Below are 21765 nucleotides of genomic sequence, written 5' to 3'. Positions count from 1 at the left end.
ATGCATAGGAGATGTGTATCAAAATCCATAAAGATATCTTAATAACATAGAGTTATCACGAACATTTTTTTTTCAGAAGATTTTACCGCCCTGTATCTCAAAAGTTGTTTAGGACATTACATTCTGATAGTGAAAACCAGTTAGACTATCAATTTCTGAAAGGAAATGGTGTTAAAAAAGATCTTGTAAATGAAATAAAGAATAGTTCTTGAAACAATAGTAATGTATAATTTGTTCAACAATCGTTATAAATATAAAATGTATTTGGTATTTCTATACAAATTTATTTAATATCTTCTAAAATTTGTTATTTAGACTATGACCAACATTCGGTTTGGTATCTGTTTTCTTTTTCCATCACTTCAATAAATCTTACAGCTTCTGTATTACTTAAGTTGCCCCATTTCTCACATACATTAATAAAGGATTCTCGTACCGCCTGAGGCATATTCTTTGAATTGCCTGCAATAAAAACGTATCCCTTTTTTTCTAAAGCTCTCCAAACCAATTCACCATGTTCTCGAATTTTATCCTGCACGTAGCTGAAAGAAAAAGAAACCAAAAATAAATATCTAACATAATAATATTATTATTGGCTTGTACAGGGTGTCCCATTTTCGTGTGTTTTCTGGGGTTTCTCGTTTATGAGTAGAGATACAAAGATGCGGTTTTCACATCACCGTACTACTTTTTTATGAAACTAAAAATGCTATATACAAATTTGTCGAAAGTTGAAAAGCTTGCATTTTTCGACCCCCTTCATATCTTGGTTATCTTATAACTTATCTATACTAATATCCTTGTATATGAATTTTTAAAGTAGCTCAACCTAAGACGTTTATGGATGTAAAGCACCAACCAGATGGCGGGGCGTATTTCACAGTCTTTTACTACAGAAAAATATTTTTTGTTACTCTGAATTTTGAAGCGACCAATAAAAACAGAGAAAATAAAAATCGATAATTTTCGGACTGTGCCAATTGGTTACTAATCGACCAGATACTTTTTGTCTATTAGATATGCTATTAAAAGCTGGGAATTATACAATTTGACCATTGTAAATACCCGACAAATCCCGCAAGGCCGACGAGGCCGATGCTTTTCACTGATAAGAAAAAAAATGTTTGTTTAGATCATTTTCGAGATATTTTTTCTTTCTGAATGCACATTTTTTAAGTATTTTATATTCTTTGTCGGCTTGATCTATTATACTGGTCGCACGTATCGAAGTTCTGTTTCTTCTAGTTTTAAAAAATGTTATTTCTTTATAGTTGTAGTGTAAAATTAGATTAATTTTATTAAGTTTAATTATAATGTTTAGTGTAGAATACCAGAAATAGTAGTGTTTTTATAGTTTATTATTTTGTAGTTAAGTGGTAGGTGAAGGGATAATTTGGTTATTTTTTCTTTTTGTATGATTAATTAGTAAGTTTGATAATTTTTTCAGTGTAAAATACAAGAAGTATTTGTGTAGTGTTTTTATAAGAGATTATATTCGTTTATTTTGTAGATGAGTAGAAGGTGAAGGTATTTGGGTATTTTTTCTTTTTGTTTTTCTTCTTTAATTGTAGTAATTCTATTAACTATTGTGACAGATACATATCTTCCTTCAACTTCGTTGAAAATTTGTTATCATATAATTTTTGTTTTCTGGTAGTAGAATATACGAAAAAAAAATCAGATCAAATTTATTTTAAATTAAATTAATCGAATCTTATTAATCAAATTAATCTAGTCAAATAATAATAATAGTTAGTTTCTAAATACTATACAAGGTGAGTTTCCTACAATGTTCTCTATGGGTATCTCGGAAACTACTGGAGATAGAGAGTCGGTTAAATGAGGAAAGAATTGCAGTTTTGTGGGGTCATAAATATGCACCTTTCAGATTTTTCGGAGAAGTTCAAGGCTTACTAGACATTTCGAAAAAAACAAATTTTGGCTATTTTAAAACTTGCCTCTAATTCCATTATAATCTACCGTATAATCGAATAAAAACGGCGTCAACGATGGCTATGAAATGAAGATCGTTGTCATTTTATATGTAAAATTATATAGGAAATATCATCGATCGGGAGATATCATCGATCGATAAAAGTTGTAGATAATCACATACCTAATGGGTCTGTGTTTTCTGTTTTTTTTCTAAAGCCTGTCATTTTTGACATATGATACAAACATGTTTTTTTAAATGGAAACCCTAGTTAGCCATGACTTCATAAAAAACGCAATTCTTTAAGGTTTTCAGCGATATAGGTATGGTTTCTTGGCTAATTCCCATACCAATAATACCATACCAATTAGTTGGCATCAAAAATGTAAAAAGTTTTATGTTTTCAAAAAAAATATCGTAAAATTCGTAAAGCACTCAATTTAGAATAAAATAATCTAAGAATGAAATAATTCCTTTATAAACCTGCATTAAATCAAATTAAAATAGGTATGTAACTTTTTTTTAAATTTTTATTAATAGCAATAATTAGCATTATCATAAATTATAAATAATGTACCAACATATCGAAATAATAATTTCTTTGTTAATACAGGTTAATACGGTTTAGAATTCTTAAAATAACAGGCAAAAATAATCCACAATTTACAATAAAATAAAAGTTTCGTTAAATTTCTTAATCAGCTGATCACTATTAAAGTTCGCAGAAACCCGGGGCTATATTATTACATTACTCTGAGGAAAATAACGAAAATAATCGATATTTTTGACTCCGCCCTGAAAGGTTCACGATTTGTCCTCCAGTTGGCAGCACATTTTGTCTAGTCGGTTGAACAACTTTAAGAATATATAAACAAGGCTAATATATAAAATCCTTAACTGACTGACATACTGATTAATCACGATCCTGCTCAAACCACTCAACGTGAGAAGCTCAATTTTGGCATACAGGTTGATTCTAGGGTGTAGAGGTTCGATAAGAAGGGACTTTTCGAATTTCCAGTTCCAAGAGGGTGAAACTACCCGTCAAATATTACAATATTTTTTATTTAAAAAACGGTCAAGTTTCCGAAAAAACACTTAAAACACGTGTTTCGAAAAATCTGGTCATTGATTAATCACGATCCTGCTTAAAGCGCTTGACGTAAAAGCTGATTTTTGGAAAACAGATTGACTTTATGGTGTAGAGGTTCGATAAGAAGGGAATTTTCGAAACTCGAATTCTAAGGGGGTGAAACTATTCCTCAAATATTAAAATATTTTTTATTTAAAAACCGGTGACTTTTTCGGAAAAACTCTTAAACACGTATATTTTATTTTGTTGTTTTACATATTTCAAGATTTTTTATAAATTTATACAGGGTGTTTCATAAAATATAACCATTGAGTAATCACGATTCTGAAACTGTTTGACGTTTAAAGCTGATTTTTGGCAAACGGATTGACTGTGGGGTGTAGAGGTTCGATAAGGAGGGGTTTCTCGAATCTCAAATTCCAAGAGGGTGAAAACGTCCCTCAAATATTACAATATTTGTTATTTAAAAAACGGTTAGTCTTTCGGGAAAACGCTTGGACAAGCATTATTTTTTTGTTTCTTTTTAGATATTTTGAATTTTTTAAAAAATCATACAGGGTGTTCTAAAAAGTTGGGTAATTTCTTAACCACGATCCTGCTTAAATTGCTTGACGTAAAAAAGTTATTTTTGGCAAACGGATTTTTCGAAAGTGAAATTCGAACGAGATGAAACTACCCCTCAAATATTACCAAGTTATATAATAATATCGCCATATTGTTTTTTCTCATGCTGACGTAATGTGAGAAAATTTTATCCAGTTTGTATGTTAATGGAAATGTTTGCTTTGCTTTATCATCACATTCCAAATGATTAATTCGACGCGAACGAAGTCGCTGGTACACGCTAGTATATTATATAAAAGGCAAAGATTGAGTCCCGTAGAGTTTTTCACTTAGAATTGGCGTATAGTCTATCCAATGATAAGATCCTTGACAGTGATAGAGATGTCTATCATTTTATTTTCAAAGTAGTTTATTTTATTTTACAAAGAAATAAGTTGGTACAATTGGAACGCATAGCAGAAAATTAATACATTTAAAATTTGAGTGACAAGTAATTAATTATTATTATACTTCAAAATATTGTGAAAAAAAAACTGTATAAAATTGAAAAAACAATTACAGTATGTGTTAATACAAAACAAGCAAGGGTATATTTTAAAAAACACCACATACCAAAAAGATACAAAAAAGATTTTCTGCTTTCAAGCCGTGTTTCAAGCTCAAACAACTTTCTGCATTTATTGTTACATTTATCAATATAATTATTCAATATGATTATTATTTACCTATCCCTATCGTGTGCTGCTATTTTACAGATACTCCAGTTTTTGGAATCATATACAAGATATTATACAAACCAATGACTAAAGAATACAAGGACATGTAACGCCCCTATACGGGCTGCAGCAGAATTTGTGACCTTTTTTTATTTTGGTGGCAAACAATGAGCCATCATTTTGTCACCAGCGACAATTTTAGCGATTTTTAATAGTTTGTGTGTAGTAAACTTTGTATAAACTTTATTATAATGGTGATTAGTTGTTCAGCTTTCAAGTGTAAAAGCAGCAGCGATAAGAAAGAGCCAGGAGTTACGTTTCATAGGTAAATAAACAGTCCACTCCAACTTTTTAGCGTTTTCTTATTGAATTCGATAATTATTCTTCAATTTCAATTAACATCTATATGTACTTGATATGTGCTATACGTCGATACTAGTTTTGTACCTTTTGTTAACATTTTAATACGTTTTTTTCGTAATTAATTAGGATGATACACCATAGGCGTAGTCAAAACAATTATCAAAAAATATAAATATTGCTTCAAACAGCTAGGTTAAGAAAAATATGTGCCAGGGCACTGTTTGATGGCATCGTCACAATTTGCTCTCGGGTGTTATTTGTCCTCGGATTCTTTAGTCATTGATACAAACTTTATTTGTGGCTAATAAACTCTCTGGCCATAATCTCTGGCAAACTGTCTCTGGGCACCAAATATTAACTGTAAACCATGGTCTAGGTCAACACTTAATTTCCCTTTTGAGTTTTTCCTCCACTTAATTTAAAAAAACACGAAACACGTAATAACAGAGTCCAAAATGCAAAATATTTATCATTTCTATTTGACATAATTTGACACAAAATTATAATCTATAATTTGGCAAGAGTTTGACAACTCCCAAAAATCTTAAGTCGAATTCATACACATCGGCGTCCGTTTGTTGTTCATCGTTCCGTTAAACCAATAATATTGAAATATGATCTGTCATTTTTGAAATAAACCAATAAAACTGGTTAAAAACAACAACAGATGACGCATGACGGATTTATATACCGGGTGCGTCTCAAAAGTGGCTCACCCCTATAACTTTTTTATTTTTTTAGTTAAAAAACGAGATTTGGTATGTTAGTATATGACATAAATTAGGATTGATTGACGTATTCAGTTGTTTTCGGTCACTTCCGGTTTCACCGGAAATTACTACAACTTTTGATTTTTAAATGGCACCCCCGGTACTTTTTTACTTTATTCGATAGAGAATGTCACTCTGAATAGAATGATATATCATATGTCAACTTTTGACATTTTCGCATATGGTTTATTTGAAATTATAACTTGCGGTTCGTAACGAAAATTTGACTTGAAATACCAAGTGTGTGATATCAAATTATTCGTAAAAAAAATCTTTTTCCAAATATGGTAATGAGCCACCCTCGTTTCATTTGAAAAAATTGAGATATGATGAAAAATACGATTTGAGCATTTTCTAACTGACCAGGACAAGACACTAAAAACATTAGACGATCAAATCTATTTTTCCAAGGCTCCTTGATGAAGAATTAGTGTCTTTAACATAGCCATGGCACTCTAGATTGAGTTTTAAAAAACATTTTTTTATTAAGGGAGAATGTCAAAAGTTGACATATGATATATCATTCTATTCAGAATGTCATTTTCTATCGAATAAAGTAAAAAAATACCGAGGGTGCAATTCAAAAATCAAAAGTTGTAGTCATTTCCGGTGAAACAGGAAGTGACCAAAAACAATTGAATACACCAATCAATCCTAATGTATGTCATATACTAACATACAAAATCTCGTGTATTTATCTGAAAAAATAAAAAAGTTATAGGGGGTGAGTCACTTTTGAGACGCACCCGTTCCATCCATAGTTAACTTAAAAAATATTAGAAACTCTCTCTCTTTTTTAGTTAAATAAATGGATTGGTATGGACGTCATCTGCTTTTTTCTGTCATCGTCTGTCGAAATATTACCTGAGAAAAAAAAACAGAGTATAACTAGTTTTCGCTGAAACCTGTCATTTTCGAAATATCAAGTCAAACTTCTGTTATATTTATATGGGATATCCTGTATATTATTTTTTTAATTTATTTATCTTGTTATCTGCTAATGTAAAAATGTAATATAATCTATACTTATTTTCATAAATAAGCTAAAAATGCATTATTTAATTTTTTCACAACTTTTTCAAAATTATGTTTTTATTCAAAAAAAAATTATAATGAAACTACATGAAACGAAACAAAGAATATATAATATAGACTTCGTATGTTTACAGCCTGTATTAGTTTTAAATAATTTAGTATAAACTGCTAGAAAAAAAAAATTTCTAATTTATTTATTAATGACCTCAAAACAGTACAATAAGTGGCACCGAGGCCTAAATACAATTTTTATAAATATATCTAAAACTTTAACAAGTGAGATTATACAATAGCAATTTCAATTATAGGAAGTCACATTATAACAATTTTATATCTATAAGTTCAATTTATAACAGTTTCATTACTGTTTGGTTTTGTAAAAGTCTTTTAATTGTTTACTTAGTTTTGTGCGTTCTTCATTTTGGATTGTAGTTGGAAGATCATTAAATGTTTGGACACTTCTGTATACTGGAGAGTCTTGACATATTTTTGTAGCACTATACCTATTTCTGTATGTCCCTCTAGTTCTTGTATTATATGAGTGATAGTCACTGCTTTTATTTAATGCAACATTTGTTTTAATAAGTTTATTTTTTATGTAATAAATTAATTTCGATTGTTCATATTGTTTTATTTGTTTAAGATTTAAAAGTGGCACTTGTTTATATAACTGCTTAGTAGGAGTTCCATAATTAATTGAAAAAATAGTCTTTATCGCTTTGTTTTGTGCTCGTTGTAGCCGTTCCATCATGTATTGACTTGCAGTTCCCCAGCATGGTATTAAATATCTTAGGTGAGGCTCTATCATATTGTTATAGAGTAGATATTTTGTTGTGTTATTTAATTGATGAGCGCACCTTTTTATTGATCCGATTATCGGCGCAATTTTTTGTATAACATTTTCTATACGAATGTTCCATGTTAAATTATTTGTAATAATTAGCCCTAGATATTTATAGTTAGTAACTTCTTTTATATATACATTATTTAGTTTTACATTAATTTTACATGAGTTTTTACCTCGTTGATTTATTATCATATAAACAGTCTTATCAGTATTGACAGTCAGTTTGTTAAAGCACAGCCATTTATAAAATATTTGTTTAGATCACAGTTCAAGTTAGTTTCTAACGCATCACATGACTCTTCAGCACGAACAAGTACAGTGTCATCTGTAAACATGAAATACTCAAGTCCAGCAAAATTCAAACTATGTACATATAGAAGGTATTGTAAAGGTCCCAACACTGACCCCTGTGCAATCCCCACTCTTGAATATTGTTCATCACTGCATGTGTCATTTACGATTGTGGTGTTTTTTCGATTAGTAGAGTAGGATTTTAACAAGTCATGACACACTCCACAGAAACCCATTTTTGAGAGTTTATGCAGCATCAGATTTATATCTACCGTATTGAACGCTTTTTTTTAAGTCAATAAACACTGTGGCCACATATTTGTTTTGATTGAGTTGTTCACTTATATATTCTAGTAGATCTACAGTTGCTCCAAGTGTATTGCTGTTTTTCTGGAAACCATACTGTTTCATATCAAATTTAAATGTTTTTTCTATAAAGTTGATCAGACGATTCTTGATCATTTTTTCTAGAATCTTGGATAACGTACTTAATAGTGTAATTGGTCTATAATTGCCAATATCTGTTTGGGGGCCTTTCTTGTAGATGGGTATTATTTTTCCAATTCTTAATTCTTCTGGGTATATGCCAGTTTCTAGGACATCATTTATCAGTTTAATTAAAGGGTTTTCAATAATACTAAAACAAGTTATTAGGTCGCTCTTAGTTATGCCATCATCTCCTGGTGTACTAAAGCTTTTTAAATGTATTATTCGGTTCTTCACAGATTTCAGTTCTGAATGAGTTGTAGGCTCTAGAAAAATTGATTCTGACACTTCTTCTTCTGTAAATCTTCCATCTGGAACATGTTTAATCTGTGCAGCTAACTGTTGGCCTATGGTTGAGAAATATTTATTAAAAGCATTTGCTCTCTCCTTATCATTGTCCAAGATCTCTCCACTTTCGTCTTTCAGATTTCTTATTTTTTGTTTAGCTTGAGTTTTTCTTCCACCAATTTCATTTATTGTATTCCATATTTTTCTATAATTTCCATCCGCTTCCTTAAATCGTTTTTCTGCATAGGATTTTTGTAGGGCTTTTCTTAGGTTATTCAATGCATTTCTAGCCATTGTAAATTTTTCTCTTGTGAAATTGTTTAGGACTTTTTTCCATCTAACATATAGCTTATCTCTTTCCTTTATCATTTTAATGTACTCTGTTGTTACTCAGTGGTTGTTTTCTTTTATTTTTATTTTGTGTTCTTTAGTGCATTGTTGTTTTGTTGTTTTAATTGTATCAGCAAGTTCCTTGAACGTCGAAATCTCCTCCTTTTCTATTTCGTCTTGAAGCGCTGTTAGCCATGACTCGGTATTAAGTGATTTTCTGGATATTTTTTCTTTTTTTCTTTCACACACTTTTTTCTTGATTTTTACATATATTGTTTTATGGTCTGATATGCACTGGTCTTCAATAGTAATGTTACGTCTATGTTCTGGGTTGTTATTATATGATCAAGTATTGACGCTGTTTTTTTCTGTCACTCTAGTAGCATTTTCTTTGGAAATTTTGTTCTGTATTTGGTATCCATTCATTTCTATTAAGCTCGTGTAATCTCTTTCTGCTTGGGAGTTTTTTAGAAGATCCAAATTTATGTCGCCAACCACTATGCACTCTTCTTTCTGTCTTTCCAGTATATCATCAAGTTTAGTTATATAGTTTTGGATTTTATTTTGAGGTGGCCTATATATACCATAAATGTTGAGTTTTTGATCAGGTAAATAAATAGATGCACTATTACAGTCTTCCGGTAGTAGACTCTTAATATCATTTTGAATGTAGTGTAAGTCATCTTTTATATAAATGGCCGTTCCACCACCCCTCGTTGCTCTACAGTGATGAACAGCTGAATATGATGGTAAATTTAGAAAGTCAATTTCGTTTTCATAAATCCAAGTTTCTGTGAGTATAATCAATTAAATATTTTCTGGATAGTTTTTAATTATATCAATCAGATCTTGCAGCTTATTCCTTAGGCTTCTAATATTTATATACAATCATAGACTTAAAATAAAATATAGACTACACTATTTACATCTCAACGCGGACAAACAACCTTTTTTGTACACATGTTTACTTCTGGGTACAGTCGACCGAGCCTTCCTCATCCAACCTATGTTGTCACGTCTTTAATATTATCAATATTTTTTTTCTTGTTATACACATATATTGAGATATTAATACTACAGTTTAATAAAGTAGGTTTTAATATTCCATAGATGTATTAAATAGTCCTTATACTACTAAATTATAAGTCGGATACTGTTTAATAAGGATAAGTTCTTTACAATATGACAACACCGATTAGAGGCGAGGGAGCCTATTCATTCATTTATTACCTTGTAGTAGTGATGGGCAAAACTGTTATTTTTAGATAACAGTTGAAACTGTTATAGTTATTTATAAAAAACAGCTTAAAATAACAGCTTAAAAATAACAGGTTTCTTTATTTTATTGCTAAATATCTGAAAGAATATGAGGCGGTCACCGCCAGGCGTATTAACGCAGTTGCAACAATGACGTGCTCGGTGGTAGTATTTCCAGGGTGTCATAACATTTCTAAATATCGATTGTTATCTAAAATACCTCTCTAAAAACGGGGGTTGTTTACAAATAAGCGCTGTTTACAAATTGCGATATAAAAAAGCCAAAATGCCGCCACTCGTCTATATCTATAAATTCCGATCTACCTACGCCCTACCCCTCGATCCGCGTAGATTCTGAATTGCGTAGCAGTGTACAGGGTGCATCTCACTCGACGGGCGAGAAGCTCTTCGTTATGATTTTACCATTTGCGGTCAAAAAATAGCAATATAAGAAAATGTGTAGTATATTCTTCATAAGTAAACCAACTACACACTAGAGTTCGAATTAATTTTACACTTAAACTAGCATGTACAGTTTGACAAATATAGGAAGAGACTTGGGGATAGCACCGGTCGCGCACACGATAGAGAGAGAACGCATTCGGCGGAAGAGAGATGCAGTTACGCTACGAAAAATCTGATTGAAGCAAATTTGTGGGATGTCCACTGCGCATCGGGGGGCGTCTCTTATTTTATATTTCTCACGTCTCTAGCTATACTTGTTAAGTTGTACCCGCGACTTCGTTCGCATCGAATTATTAATTTGTAATGGTGATGATAAAGCAAAGCAAGAATTTCCATTAACATACAAACTGGATAAAATTTTCTCACATTTGCCAAAAATATGCTTTAAACGTCGAGCAGTTTAAGCAGAATCGTGGTTAATCAATTACTCAACTTTTTGGAACACCCTGTATTATTTTTTAAAAAATTTCAAAATATGTAAAAAAACAAAATAAATTATGCGTGTCCAATCGTTTTCCCGAAAGACTAACCGTTTTTTAAATAATAAATATTGTAATATTTGAGGGGCGTTTTCACCCTCTTGGAATTTGAGATTCGAGAAACCCCTCCTTATCGCACCTCTACACCCCACAGTCAATCCGTTTACCAAAAATCAGCTTTAAACGTCAAGCAGTTTAAGCAGAATAGTGATTACTCAGTGGTCATATTTTATGAAACACCCTGTATATATTTTGTAAAAATCTCAAAATATGTAAAACAACAAAATAAAATATACGTGTTTAAGAGTTTTTTCGAAAAACTCACCAGTTTTTAAATAAAAAATATTCTAATATTTGAGGGTGGTTTCACCCCCTTAGAATTTGAGTTTCGAAAAATCCCTTCTTATCGCACCTCTACACCCTAAAGTCAATCCGTTTTCCAAAAATCAGCTTTTTACGTCAAGGGCTTTAAGCAGGATCGTGATTAATCAATGACCAGATTTTTCAAAACACCCTGTATACATTTTTAAAAAATCTTAAAATATTATTCTGAAAATTTTTCAGAATAAATAAATACTTAAATATTGAAACTTAATAACAAAGTATTGAAACATACAGCGCCATAATATCTCGACCTCCGCCCGTTATGCTCGTAACAGGTTGAAAAACAATATGTATCTAAAACAACTGATGCGTTATTCTCCAACCTGTTTCAAACCTCCGATTATCTCGAACGCCGTTCTGTTATGCTCGTAACAGGTAAAAAAACAACATAGCTAAAACAACTGATGCGTTATTCTCCAACCCGTTGCGAGCCTCCATCGACAATCGACCGATGCAGCAGCGCTCCTTTCCCACTCCTGTTATCTCGACAGCCAGGCGTTATGCCCGCAACTGTTTCAAAAAAGCTGCTTCTTTTATATCCTATTATTTTTAAGCTGTTGTCAGCCCAACACGACGCGCCGCGCCGTAGCGCATACCCCACTCCGTTGTCCGTTGTATCTCGCCGCCTGTATCGATGGTTGTCGAAATAATAGGTTTTCCATCCATACTAGTTGTTTTTTGGAATTGCTTCGAGCAGCATCGAATTTCGTGGCGGTGCAGAGCGCCGACTTCGTTTCACGAACACTCGATCTCTGCGTGTCGTTATTTTATATCTGTTATTTTTTAAAAGCAGTAACGGTTGCGTTATGTTATTTCTAAATAATTGTTATAAAATAACAGATAGTTAAATAACAACCCATCACTACCTTGTAGTACGTGTCGCACGTGTGCGGTAAAGCTTTGTTGCCGCTATCTCCCCGGCTTTATTAACGCATTTTCTTAGCTTGTAGTCCTTAAGTGTTTATTTTATTGACTTTTTCTGTTCAAAAACTATAAAATATGGTTCGCCAGTGCCAAATTTGCAAGAAATTTGACTTAAATAATCCATTTAAGTCTTGAAACGACTTTTGACCGGTAGGCAACTCTCAATTTACCCATTGGGAGTCAGTGGCGTTGTTGTAGAAAGGCGCTTATTTAGATAATATTTTAGTAAAATGTAAAATCTGAATTTTTTCTCTTACATTACATTATTTACTTACTTACATTGTAACAAAATCATAATTATAACCCTGTTAATAATTAATAATGTTTTTATTAAAAATATATTCCGGTTTATTCTAAAATTATCTTCAGAATCTAAAATAACAGACAAGAATTTTAAAATAATATTACATTATGAAACAATATTTTTTAATATACCGGGTCGTCTCAAAAGTGGCTCAACCCTATAACTTTCTTTATTTTTTCAGATAAAAAAACAGATTTGTAGGTTAGTAGGTATATGACATAAATTAGGATTTATTGACGTATTCAATTGTTTTTGGTCTCTTCCTGTTTTACCGAAATGATTACATCTTTTTATTTTTAAAGGCACCCTCGGTATATTGCTACTTTATTCGATAAAAAATGACACTCTGAATAGAATGACAATCATATGTCAACTTTTGACATTGTCGCTTAAAAACATATCCTATTTTAAATTTCAATCAGTTTTTTTCAATCCACTAAGTTTTAATCAAGGAGCCTTGGAAAAATAGTTTTGATTGTCTAATAGGTTTCGTGTCTTGTCTAGGCCGGTTAAAAGATGTACAAATCGTATTTTTAATCATACATATGTCAATTTTTTCAAATGGAACAAGGGTGACTCATTAGCATATTTGGAAAAAGCATTTTTTTATGAATATATTGATACCACACACTTGGTATTTCGAGTCAAATTGTCGTTATGAACCGCGTGTTACAATTACAATTAAACCATATGCGAAAATGTCAAAAGTTGACATATGATATTTCATTCTATTCAGAGTGTCATTTTCTATCGAATAAAGTAGAAATATACCGAGGGTGCCGTTTAAAAATTAAAAGTTATAGTCATTTCCGGTGACACAGGAAGTGACCAAAAACAATTGAATGCGTCAATCAATCCTAATTTATTTCATATACTAACATACTAAATCTTGTTTTTTTATTTGAAAATATAAAAAAATTATGGGGATGAGCCACTTTTGAGCCGCACCCGGTATAATAAAGACAGTACCGAGTTAAATAAATGTAGTTTTTATTTTATCCACTTCCTATCACCTTCCTTGCTTTAATGGAACAGATTTATGTTTTCTCTAATTTACATAATAAGACATCACTTAACTAGAAAAAAAATTACAACAATCATTTTTTTTTCTCTCCCTGTCGCCGATTCTATTATATCTGTGGAATAGATCCGGTTTTGATTAATATTAGGGGTTGTAAATGTTTGACTAAAATTAATAATTTATTATTAATTTCAAAAATTACGTAATTTCGATTATAAAATTTCTTCTATAACGTGTATTTTATTATGTTTATCCTTTTCGGACTCTAAGACGTTTTTTCTAAACTTTTATGTAAAAAACCTGTCCTAAATCTTAATAAAATATAAAAACGTTTAAATACGATATATTTTTAATTTACTTATAGCTTCATTAAAATAAAAAAATTACCCGGCTATGATACGGAGAGTTCAGGTGTACTTGAGAAACGAAAGACAGTGTTGTGTTTCTCGGCAGAGTCGTCAGGGAACGACCGTTACGACAGAGACAACCTATCTATAGCTCGTGTCGCACTCGTTATAACCTAAAACAATAACACAACAATAACAAGACAGTGTCTGACCGCATGTTCCAGCTATTTATGAATGAGATGCTCAGTCTATATTTTATTTTAAGTCTATGTATACAATAGATTTAGGTAAACATTTTTACTCATTTTGGATGTAAAAATTTACTTTACTTTCTTTAATTTATACATATTTACAACTTTTCGAAATCATCAATACTTAAGTAAATCACTTTCCTCTCTAATTCTTATGGGAATTGTTCCTTTTTGCCATTTGAGGCAAACACTGATTTATATTGCTTTACCTTTTTAAACTCCCTCACTTTTTTAAATAGTATCTGGTTCTTCTGTGTCAAATCGTCGTTAAAATATATATTTTTTCTGCCTCCATCCAAGCCACATTCACTTATTTTAATTCCTTTTAATTCCCTTATTCTTTTTATAATTTTTTCTTTAATGGTATAAGTTTTACATTTCACAATTATCAGTGCATTTTCGTTTTTGTTGATTGGATATACATCCACAATGTCTTCTTCAGTTAGTTCGACTTTCATGGTTTGAAAGACTTTTTCGATTGATATTCTAGGCTCATTGTTTTGTTTTGGTATACCCACTACGACCAAATTATTTTCTTTTTCCTTTTGTTCTATTGTGTTCATTTTGCGTTCCAACAGATTTACTCTTTGCTGCAGAAGTGCCTTTTCATCTCTCAGTTTTTTAATTTCGGCCAACATTTCGTCCATTTTGTTCCTTTGTTCCTCAAATTTATCTGACATATATTGCACAGAATTCTTAATTTCGTTCACTTCTTGCTGCATAGATTGTTTGAAGGGACTAAAAAATTCCTTAAACAAATCCCTCACAATACTTTTTAGTTTTCTCTCATCCATTTTGTCGGCCTTAACCTTACTTTCCTCACGTTTCTCGCAACAAATTACTATTACTATAATTACTATATACTATTTAATAATAATGATAATGAAGAATAAAAAAATAACAAAAAGTCAAAGTTTTTGAAAATCGAATAGTATTTTTAAAGAAAATTATTCTATTTCTTCACAAGCATAAGCTTCTGAAGGAAAGAAATAATATCTTTTAAAAATATATCATTTTTATCTTTTACACTTAAAATTATACTTACATCTTGTGTTCTTGTTCCCTTGAAAATGCACATATTACAGACACTTTATTAACCCATTTTTCTACATCGTCTTTTATAATAAAATCCTTATCTTTATACCTGGATCCGTAAAATAATATCAGATTTTCTGGACTACATTCTCCAGCGGTCATTTCATATATGTAACTCCTAAATGGTGCCACGCCAGTACCAGGACCTACCAAAATTACAGGAACACTCTATAATAAAGAAAATATATTAAATATTACTAATTATTTATTTAACATAAATCAGACTTACTAACCAGATCCTTGGGAAATTTAAAGAAACCTGGCTTTAACCATACCGAAATCCTGTCACCAGATATCAAATCAGACAAAAAATTGGAACATAAACCAAATCTCTCTTTGATCAAATTTGTTTTATACTTGACTACGGCTACCAGAAGATGGAGCTCATGTTTATGAACTTTAAAGCTACTTGCAATGGAGAATTCCCTGGGTTTTATAGATGGAATTATTTCAAACAAAGTTTCCAGTGTTATATTTTTGGTGGCATGCGGAAAATCCCTCAAAACTTCAACGATATTCCGTTTGGGACGATTTGTATAGGAATACATCTCTTCTTGTCCTTCGGCGGAGGTGAATTCCAAACATTTTTCTCTTTCTAACTCACTATCTGTTATCTGAGAAAGGACTTGAAATACAGTTCTTCTGGGTATTGAAAACAAATCAAAATATTCTTCACACAGTTGCTGAAAAGTAACTTCGGCTTTTAATACTTCAGGAACAGGTACTTTCTGATTGTTCTCGATTAATTTGATTATAGTGTGATCAGGTATATCAACGCCATTCTCTTCTAATACGCTTTTAAATTCATTTATTTTCCACACAAGATTTCTTGGCCTTAGTACTAGTAGATCCCCAGGCTTATATTCTTGAAAATCACATTGAAATTTAATAAGTCTGACATCCTGCAAGAAATACTTGTATGAATATAAATATACAGGGTGGCTAACCTCATTCGCCTCGGTTGATTATACGAAAACGGAAAGATGTAGAAACAAAATATTTTATGGGTATATGTGGGGAGACATTGTGCACAATTTAAAATTATTTTGAAATATACAGGGTGTTTCAGAACTAAGATCCATACCAAAGTTATATTTTTTCTTATGGAACACCCGGTATTTTATTTCATTTTTGGATTCTTGCGCCCAAAAAAGGTTTTTATTATAAGGGTTAAATATGTTTAAAATCTTTGGTTTTTGAGATATTTAAAGATATTTAAATGTGCATGCTACAATAGAATAGATTATTAACAACCTGTACATTACTTTTCAGAATTAATTCTTATGCTGAGTTTAAAGGTAGAGATATAAACTTTACTGGAAAATGATATTGCTTCCTTAAATTTATACAGGGCTGTCAAAAGTTGCTATCTATTTTAAGGATATATTTTGTATAAAAACTCCGTTATTTTAAATGCAACACCTTGTATTATTTAAAATAAATCGAAGCAGATTCAAATGCTCAAAACCTATCTAGCTCAGATTTTGAATAAAAAGCGATTTTTAAATAAAATTGCTATCAAGATGGCTGGTGTCGCCATGGCAATTTTCTAGTAACAGTTAGTAACTATTTTCGAAGTCGACATTAGTTTATGGACATTGTTATTTATAATTTATAACAGTTTACTTAAATTTACCTACAATAGTTTAGTAAGTAAGTATAGTAAACGCCACGAATGTTTGGGAGTGATTTATCGGTCGCTATCTTTGAATAAGAAGACTAAGGAAGGAGCATAATGCTATCCATGTATTCATGCATGGTGGGCGGAAAAGCCACCATAAAAGCTCTCTAGGGTGGGGATCCTTGACAGTTCTGTTTGACGATTCATTTGACACATTTGAATTTGATTTGAAATTTTGTGGATTTGTCAGTCTTTACGGAGCTTATTTTATGTTATTTATTATTTATTCTACTACTGATAGTTGTATAAAGGTAGTAAATCTAGATGGAAATTGTGGCAGAACTTAAATTAACAGTGACACTATCGCGATTTATCGAAAGACTCTAAAATAGTTGGTTGTGTAGCGTGCGGTAGATCTCGGCAAAAAATGAGTGAAATAATGGAACAACTTTTCGCTAGTAAGTGACTATATAATATACATACGTGTAGTAAACCGATCATTTATGAAATTCACTTAAATTAACTAAATTATATATTTTCTTGCATTTTAGCTTTTATTTACTACTTGTCAAAAATTAGATGTCAAAGAATTTAGATACGTTAATTTGACTTACCTGCTTCAGTAGCGTATCGGATGTTTGTGTTAATAAATACTTATTATAACTTATCGATTTTTATTAGAATTATATATTTTTATAACAATTTTAATAACTACCAACATTTATTCACAACGTAAAAAAAAACAACAAATTATTGAGTCTACCCCACGTCTACCTTACATCATAGTTTTACATTTTTTAAATAAAATTAGAACGACACTGATAAACCGGAATTTAAGTCGGCCATATTTGAGGCCCATCGCGGTGTACCTAAGATTTTTGATATGCTCCTTCCTTAGTCTTCTTATTCAAAGGTCGCTATCATGTGAACTAATCGGTTCAAGGTACATAAAACTTAATTCCAGTGCCGTGGTATTTCAAGTCATATAATAATCAATATATAATCTATTGTAATTTGTTGTTTTAACTGTCAAAGTCTTGTCAAAACATATATTTGGTTATAAATATAAAATGGAATGCCCCATTGGTCGCACTGCAAGCACACCAATGGACTGACGCACAAAAACGAATCAATCAAAGAAACGCGATATAGTATCGTCTTTGTCAATCTCGCTAACATTTTAGAATAAGTAGGAGGAGCGCAGGCAGATGATTAGACCGGGCCTTTAAAAACCTACGTCTGCGGTAAAAATTTACGTTTTTAATGTAAAAATGATAGCGCGCGTGTCGATTCTAACTTCATCAAGCGATGAATCACTCCCAAACATTCGTGGCGTTTACTATATTCATTATTTTATCAAGAAAAATAAAGCAGTATCTGCTGGCGCAACGAATGGATGTGTTACTAGTGATTTTATTTTGTGAGGAAAATTTCTTCTTGGCCTCAAGGGCTTATGCCCAAAGATATCCAAATAGGAAACTATATACTTGTCCTATTTCGCAGAGCTGGTAGTGTGGTTTATAAAAAAAAACTATTTGGCAGAAACCTGTCGTTAGGAGTGAAGAAAATGAATTTGCCGTAATTGGCTCTTTTATAGAAAATCCATATATCTACAAGTCATCGTAAAATAAATCAAAGAATTACTTCTTCGTTTTTCTTGATAGAATAATGAATACATATTTAATAAATATTATTTATTAAACTATTGTAGGTAAATTAAATAAAAGTAAACTGGTATAAATTTAAATAAGTCCATAAACTAAGTTCGATTTTGAAAATAGCTACTAACTGTCACTAGAAACAAACATCTTGGTTGCCATTTTTTTGAAAAATTGCTCTTTATTCAAAATCTGAACTAGATAGGTATAGGAAACCCTAATATAGTTTGAAAGAGCAATTGAATCTGCTTCGATTTATTTAAAAAAATACAGGGCGTTGTATTTGAAATAATGAAGTTTTTATGTAAAATATATATTTAAAATAAACCAGCAATTTTGGATACCCCTGTATAAATTTAAGGAAGCAATAACATGTTTCCGTAAAGTTTATTTCTCTACCTTTAAACTCAGCACAACAATTAATTCTGAAAAGTAATGTACAGGGTGTTAATAATCTATTCTATTGTAGCATGCAAATTTTAATATCTTTAAATATCACAAAAACCAAGGATTTTAGACATATTTAACCCTTATAATAAATGCCTTTTTTGGGCTCAAGAATCCCAAAATGAAATAAAATACCGGGTGTTCCATAAGAAAAAATATAACTTTGGTATGAATCTTAGTTCTGAAACATCCTGTATGTTACAAGATAATTTTAAATTGTGCACATTGCCTCTCCACATATACCCATAAAATATTTTGCTTCTACATCTTTCCGGTTTACTTCCGAGGCGAATAAGGTGCGCCACCCTGTATATATACATAATAATAATAATAATAATAATAATAGAAACATCAAGAACATAAAAACACAACTTATATAAAATTAAATTTTGAGGTACTTTGTATTTTATATGATGTCCCATTTTTGTGTGTTGTACAAGGTTACTCCTTTATGAACAGATATACAAGTTCAAAAGGAAATTCCGCTGTTAAAAATTTATCATAAAAATATATAAAAACTCTGACTAAATCTTTTAAAAGAGCCTTTTTTAATGACTTATGTCTTTTTAAATTCCGGATAAAGACTTAAATTACAAATCATTTTGAAAGTGACTTAAACTTTAAGTCAGCTTTCGAAATATGACTTGAAATCAAATGACGTCATTAAAATGTTTTAAATCAAAAAAAGACTTACGTTCCCTGTGAGCTTGTAGCTCTGCATTAATGCATGATTTTTGTATTTTACTGATTTCTTTAAGAAAAAAAGTCAACTGACCATCATAATTATACATATCCATAATGAAATATGTTATAATGAAAAAATTTTAAGAAAAATAAATATTCAAAAAATACAATTTATGCAAATATAAATTATTTTTGTCAATTTTTTTAAAAAATATTGGTACTATATTGTCCAGTAAATAAGGACACGAAAATCTGTAAAATTAGTGAAATGGCGCTTATCATGTTTTTCCCCTGGACCCTTCAATTTAATTCGATGTTTATTTAATTCTTAATTATTTTACTCTTGTAAAAAAGCACCTAGTTTGAAATAGAATTTTGTTTGTTTTTCCCACAGTAAATAAAAAATGCTTACCTGAAAATGATGTAAGTCTGTTTGCCGCACATTATCTAGAACAACTGTACAAAATTCATTATTTGCTCTTGTGGAATAATATAAAGAATGATTTTTATTTATATTATTAATTTTTAATAATTTACCATCTTTTTCAATATTCCATCTAAAATTTAATTCGATATATTTATCATATTAAACACTTTAATGTGAAAATACTACCTAGGTAATATAGGTAAATTCTTTGGAAGGGGCTCAATGCCATGCGGTAAAGGATAAGTTTCTGTTAATTTCAACCACAAATTCTCTATCCATGGATCTGCTATGGCATCGTAACCAAGATCATGTTGATCATCAGCTAACCCAATAGGCAAGATAGGTTCTCCTCCTAGGTTCAGAATACGTTTATAGAGTCTTTTAGCAACAAAATTAAACTTTGTGTAACTAGAATCGCCAAGACCAAGTATAGCAAACCTAAATATATATACGAATAAGAGAAGATTTAGATCATGTATAATTATAATACAAATGTCATAAAATTCACAATACCCTACACATAAGAATGAACAATATTTTACAATAAGATATTTACAACTACTTAAAAAAAGCTGTCTATTTTTTGTAACTGTTTCGGAATGTCTTAAAAGAGATTCAAGATAAAATAATAATAAATTTTTATAAATATCATATTTACTGAATTATAGGTCAAGAACCTTTGATAACTTTTATATTTTAATTAATACACTTTGTAAGAATAATTTATAGGGCATTGTCTAGCACAGTGATAAGATACTTTAAATTATTCATACCTTACATCACTTAATAAATCTGAGGGCAAACTCCTTCGTAACAACAATTTCCAAAACTTCTTCATATTTTCTGGTTCGTCTCCTTGACCTGTGGTCGAACAAACAATTATCAAACAGTTTTCTTGAGCTATCTGGGAAACATCGTACTCGTTCAAGGTTGAAACACTACTCTGAAAATAAAATCGTTTCGATTCTCGCCAAATTCTTTCTGCCAAGTCTTGAGCATTTCCAGTTTGAGAGCCATATAAAATTGTGATTTTTTTGTTTAAAAAAAACATATTGCGTAATTTCTCGCACGTAACATAACTTACAGTATTTGTCTATCCGAGTTTTTAAAGAAACTTTGCTAAATAGTAGTATTTCGTCAAATAAGATATTTTTTGAAAACTCTCATTTTAAGGTTAAATCGCATTGACATTGACACATTTATCTCCAATGTAGCCAACTATTCCAACTTTATTTTCCAACTAAAATTAATTCCCTAGTGAGTTTTCCATTGTTGTCAGGTCTAGGCAAATTTCCCTAGATTGAGAAGAGAAAAAGGCACATATACGCATAGCTTGGTCAAAGTTTACAGAATAAAATGCTTGGTGCATTTCAATTGAGTTTAAAAATTCTGATCGCAGCGCTCGATACGGCAGTAATTAGAAGTGCCTGACTAAAGAGTGAAGACAAAATTAATCAGTCTTTAAATCAATATTTTTTAATAATAGTAATATTTTTAAATTAGAGTCTGTCCAACCGGGAAGACCCCTTACATTGACAGTTGTGTCTGTTATTTTAATTCACAAGCAAATTGTATTATCTGTCATATTTTGGATGTCGTCTGTCGAAATCTTTCCCGGCTCGTTGGACAGACTATACCTCTTATATTTACTTAGGATATATCTGCTCTTTGTTAGAAATATATAG

General features: G+C 30.8%; 1 protein-coding gene across 3 annotated transcripts; it reads right to left on the bottom strand.

The window, feature by feature from the left end:
- Positions 1-205: 205 nt before the first annotated feature.
- LOC115874980 (NADPH-dependent diflavin oxidoreductase 1) lies at positions 206-21281 on the bottom strand. Of its 3 annotated transcripts, XM_030890297.1 has the most exons (7): positions 21165-21279; positions 20854-21023; positions 20267-20518; positions 20066-20210; positions 15477-16145; positions 15194-15411; positions 206-542 (listed from the first exon to the last, which is right to left on the bottom strand). In XM_030890297.1, exons 2-7 carry the CDS (start codon positions 20916-20918, stop codon positions 317-319), a joined length of 1575 nt encoding a protein of 524 aa, XP_030746157.1. In that variant the 5' UTR covers positions 20919-21023; positions 21165-21279; the 3' UTR covers positions 206-316. The 3 variants fall into 3 exon arrangements, with proteins under 3 accessions (XP_030746157.1, XP_030746156.1, XP_030746155.1); XM_030890296.1 differs by having other exon boundaries at positions 15194-15389; positions 15473-16145; positions 20854-21281; XM_030890295.1 differs by having other exon boundaries at positions 20854-21281.
- Between the last annotated feature and the right edge of the window lie 484 nt (positions 21282-21765).

Source organism: Sitophilus oryzae, unplaced genomic scaffold (assembly GCF_002938485.1).
Source record: "Sitophilus oryzae breed Bouriz unplaced genomic scaffold, Soryzae_2.0 scaffold_130_pilon_pilon, whole genome shotgun sequence".
In the NCBI taxonomy this organism is placed as follows: domain Eukaryota; kingdom Metazoa; phylum Arthropoda; class Insecta; order Coleoptera; family Curculionidae; genus Sitophilus; species Sitophilus oryzae.
The sequence above is the reverse complement of the archived record's forward strand: the minus strand, read 5'-3'. Positions and strand labels throughout refer to the sequence as shown.

What these genes read in the sequence shown, in the direction of transcription:
- LOC115874980 (XM_030890295.1), bottom strand. Translation starts at nt 21,131, where the DNA reads ATGTTTTTTTTAAACAAAAAAATCACAATTTTATATGGCTCTCAAACT. An exon ending in GATTTATTAAGTGATGTAAG is followed by an intron (nt 20,519 to 20,853) that starts GTATGAATAATT and finishes ATATATATTTAG; the next exon opens with GTTTGCTATACTTGGTCTTG. An exon ending in AGGGAACAAGAACACAAGAT is followed by an intron (nt 543 to 15,193) that starts GTAAGTATAATT and finishes TTTTTCTTTCAG; the next exon opens with CTACGTGCAGGATAAAATTC.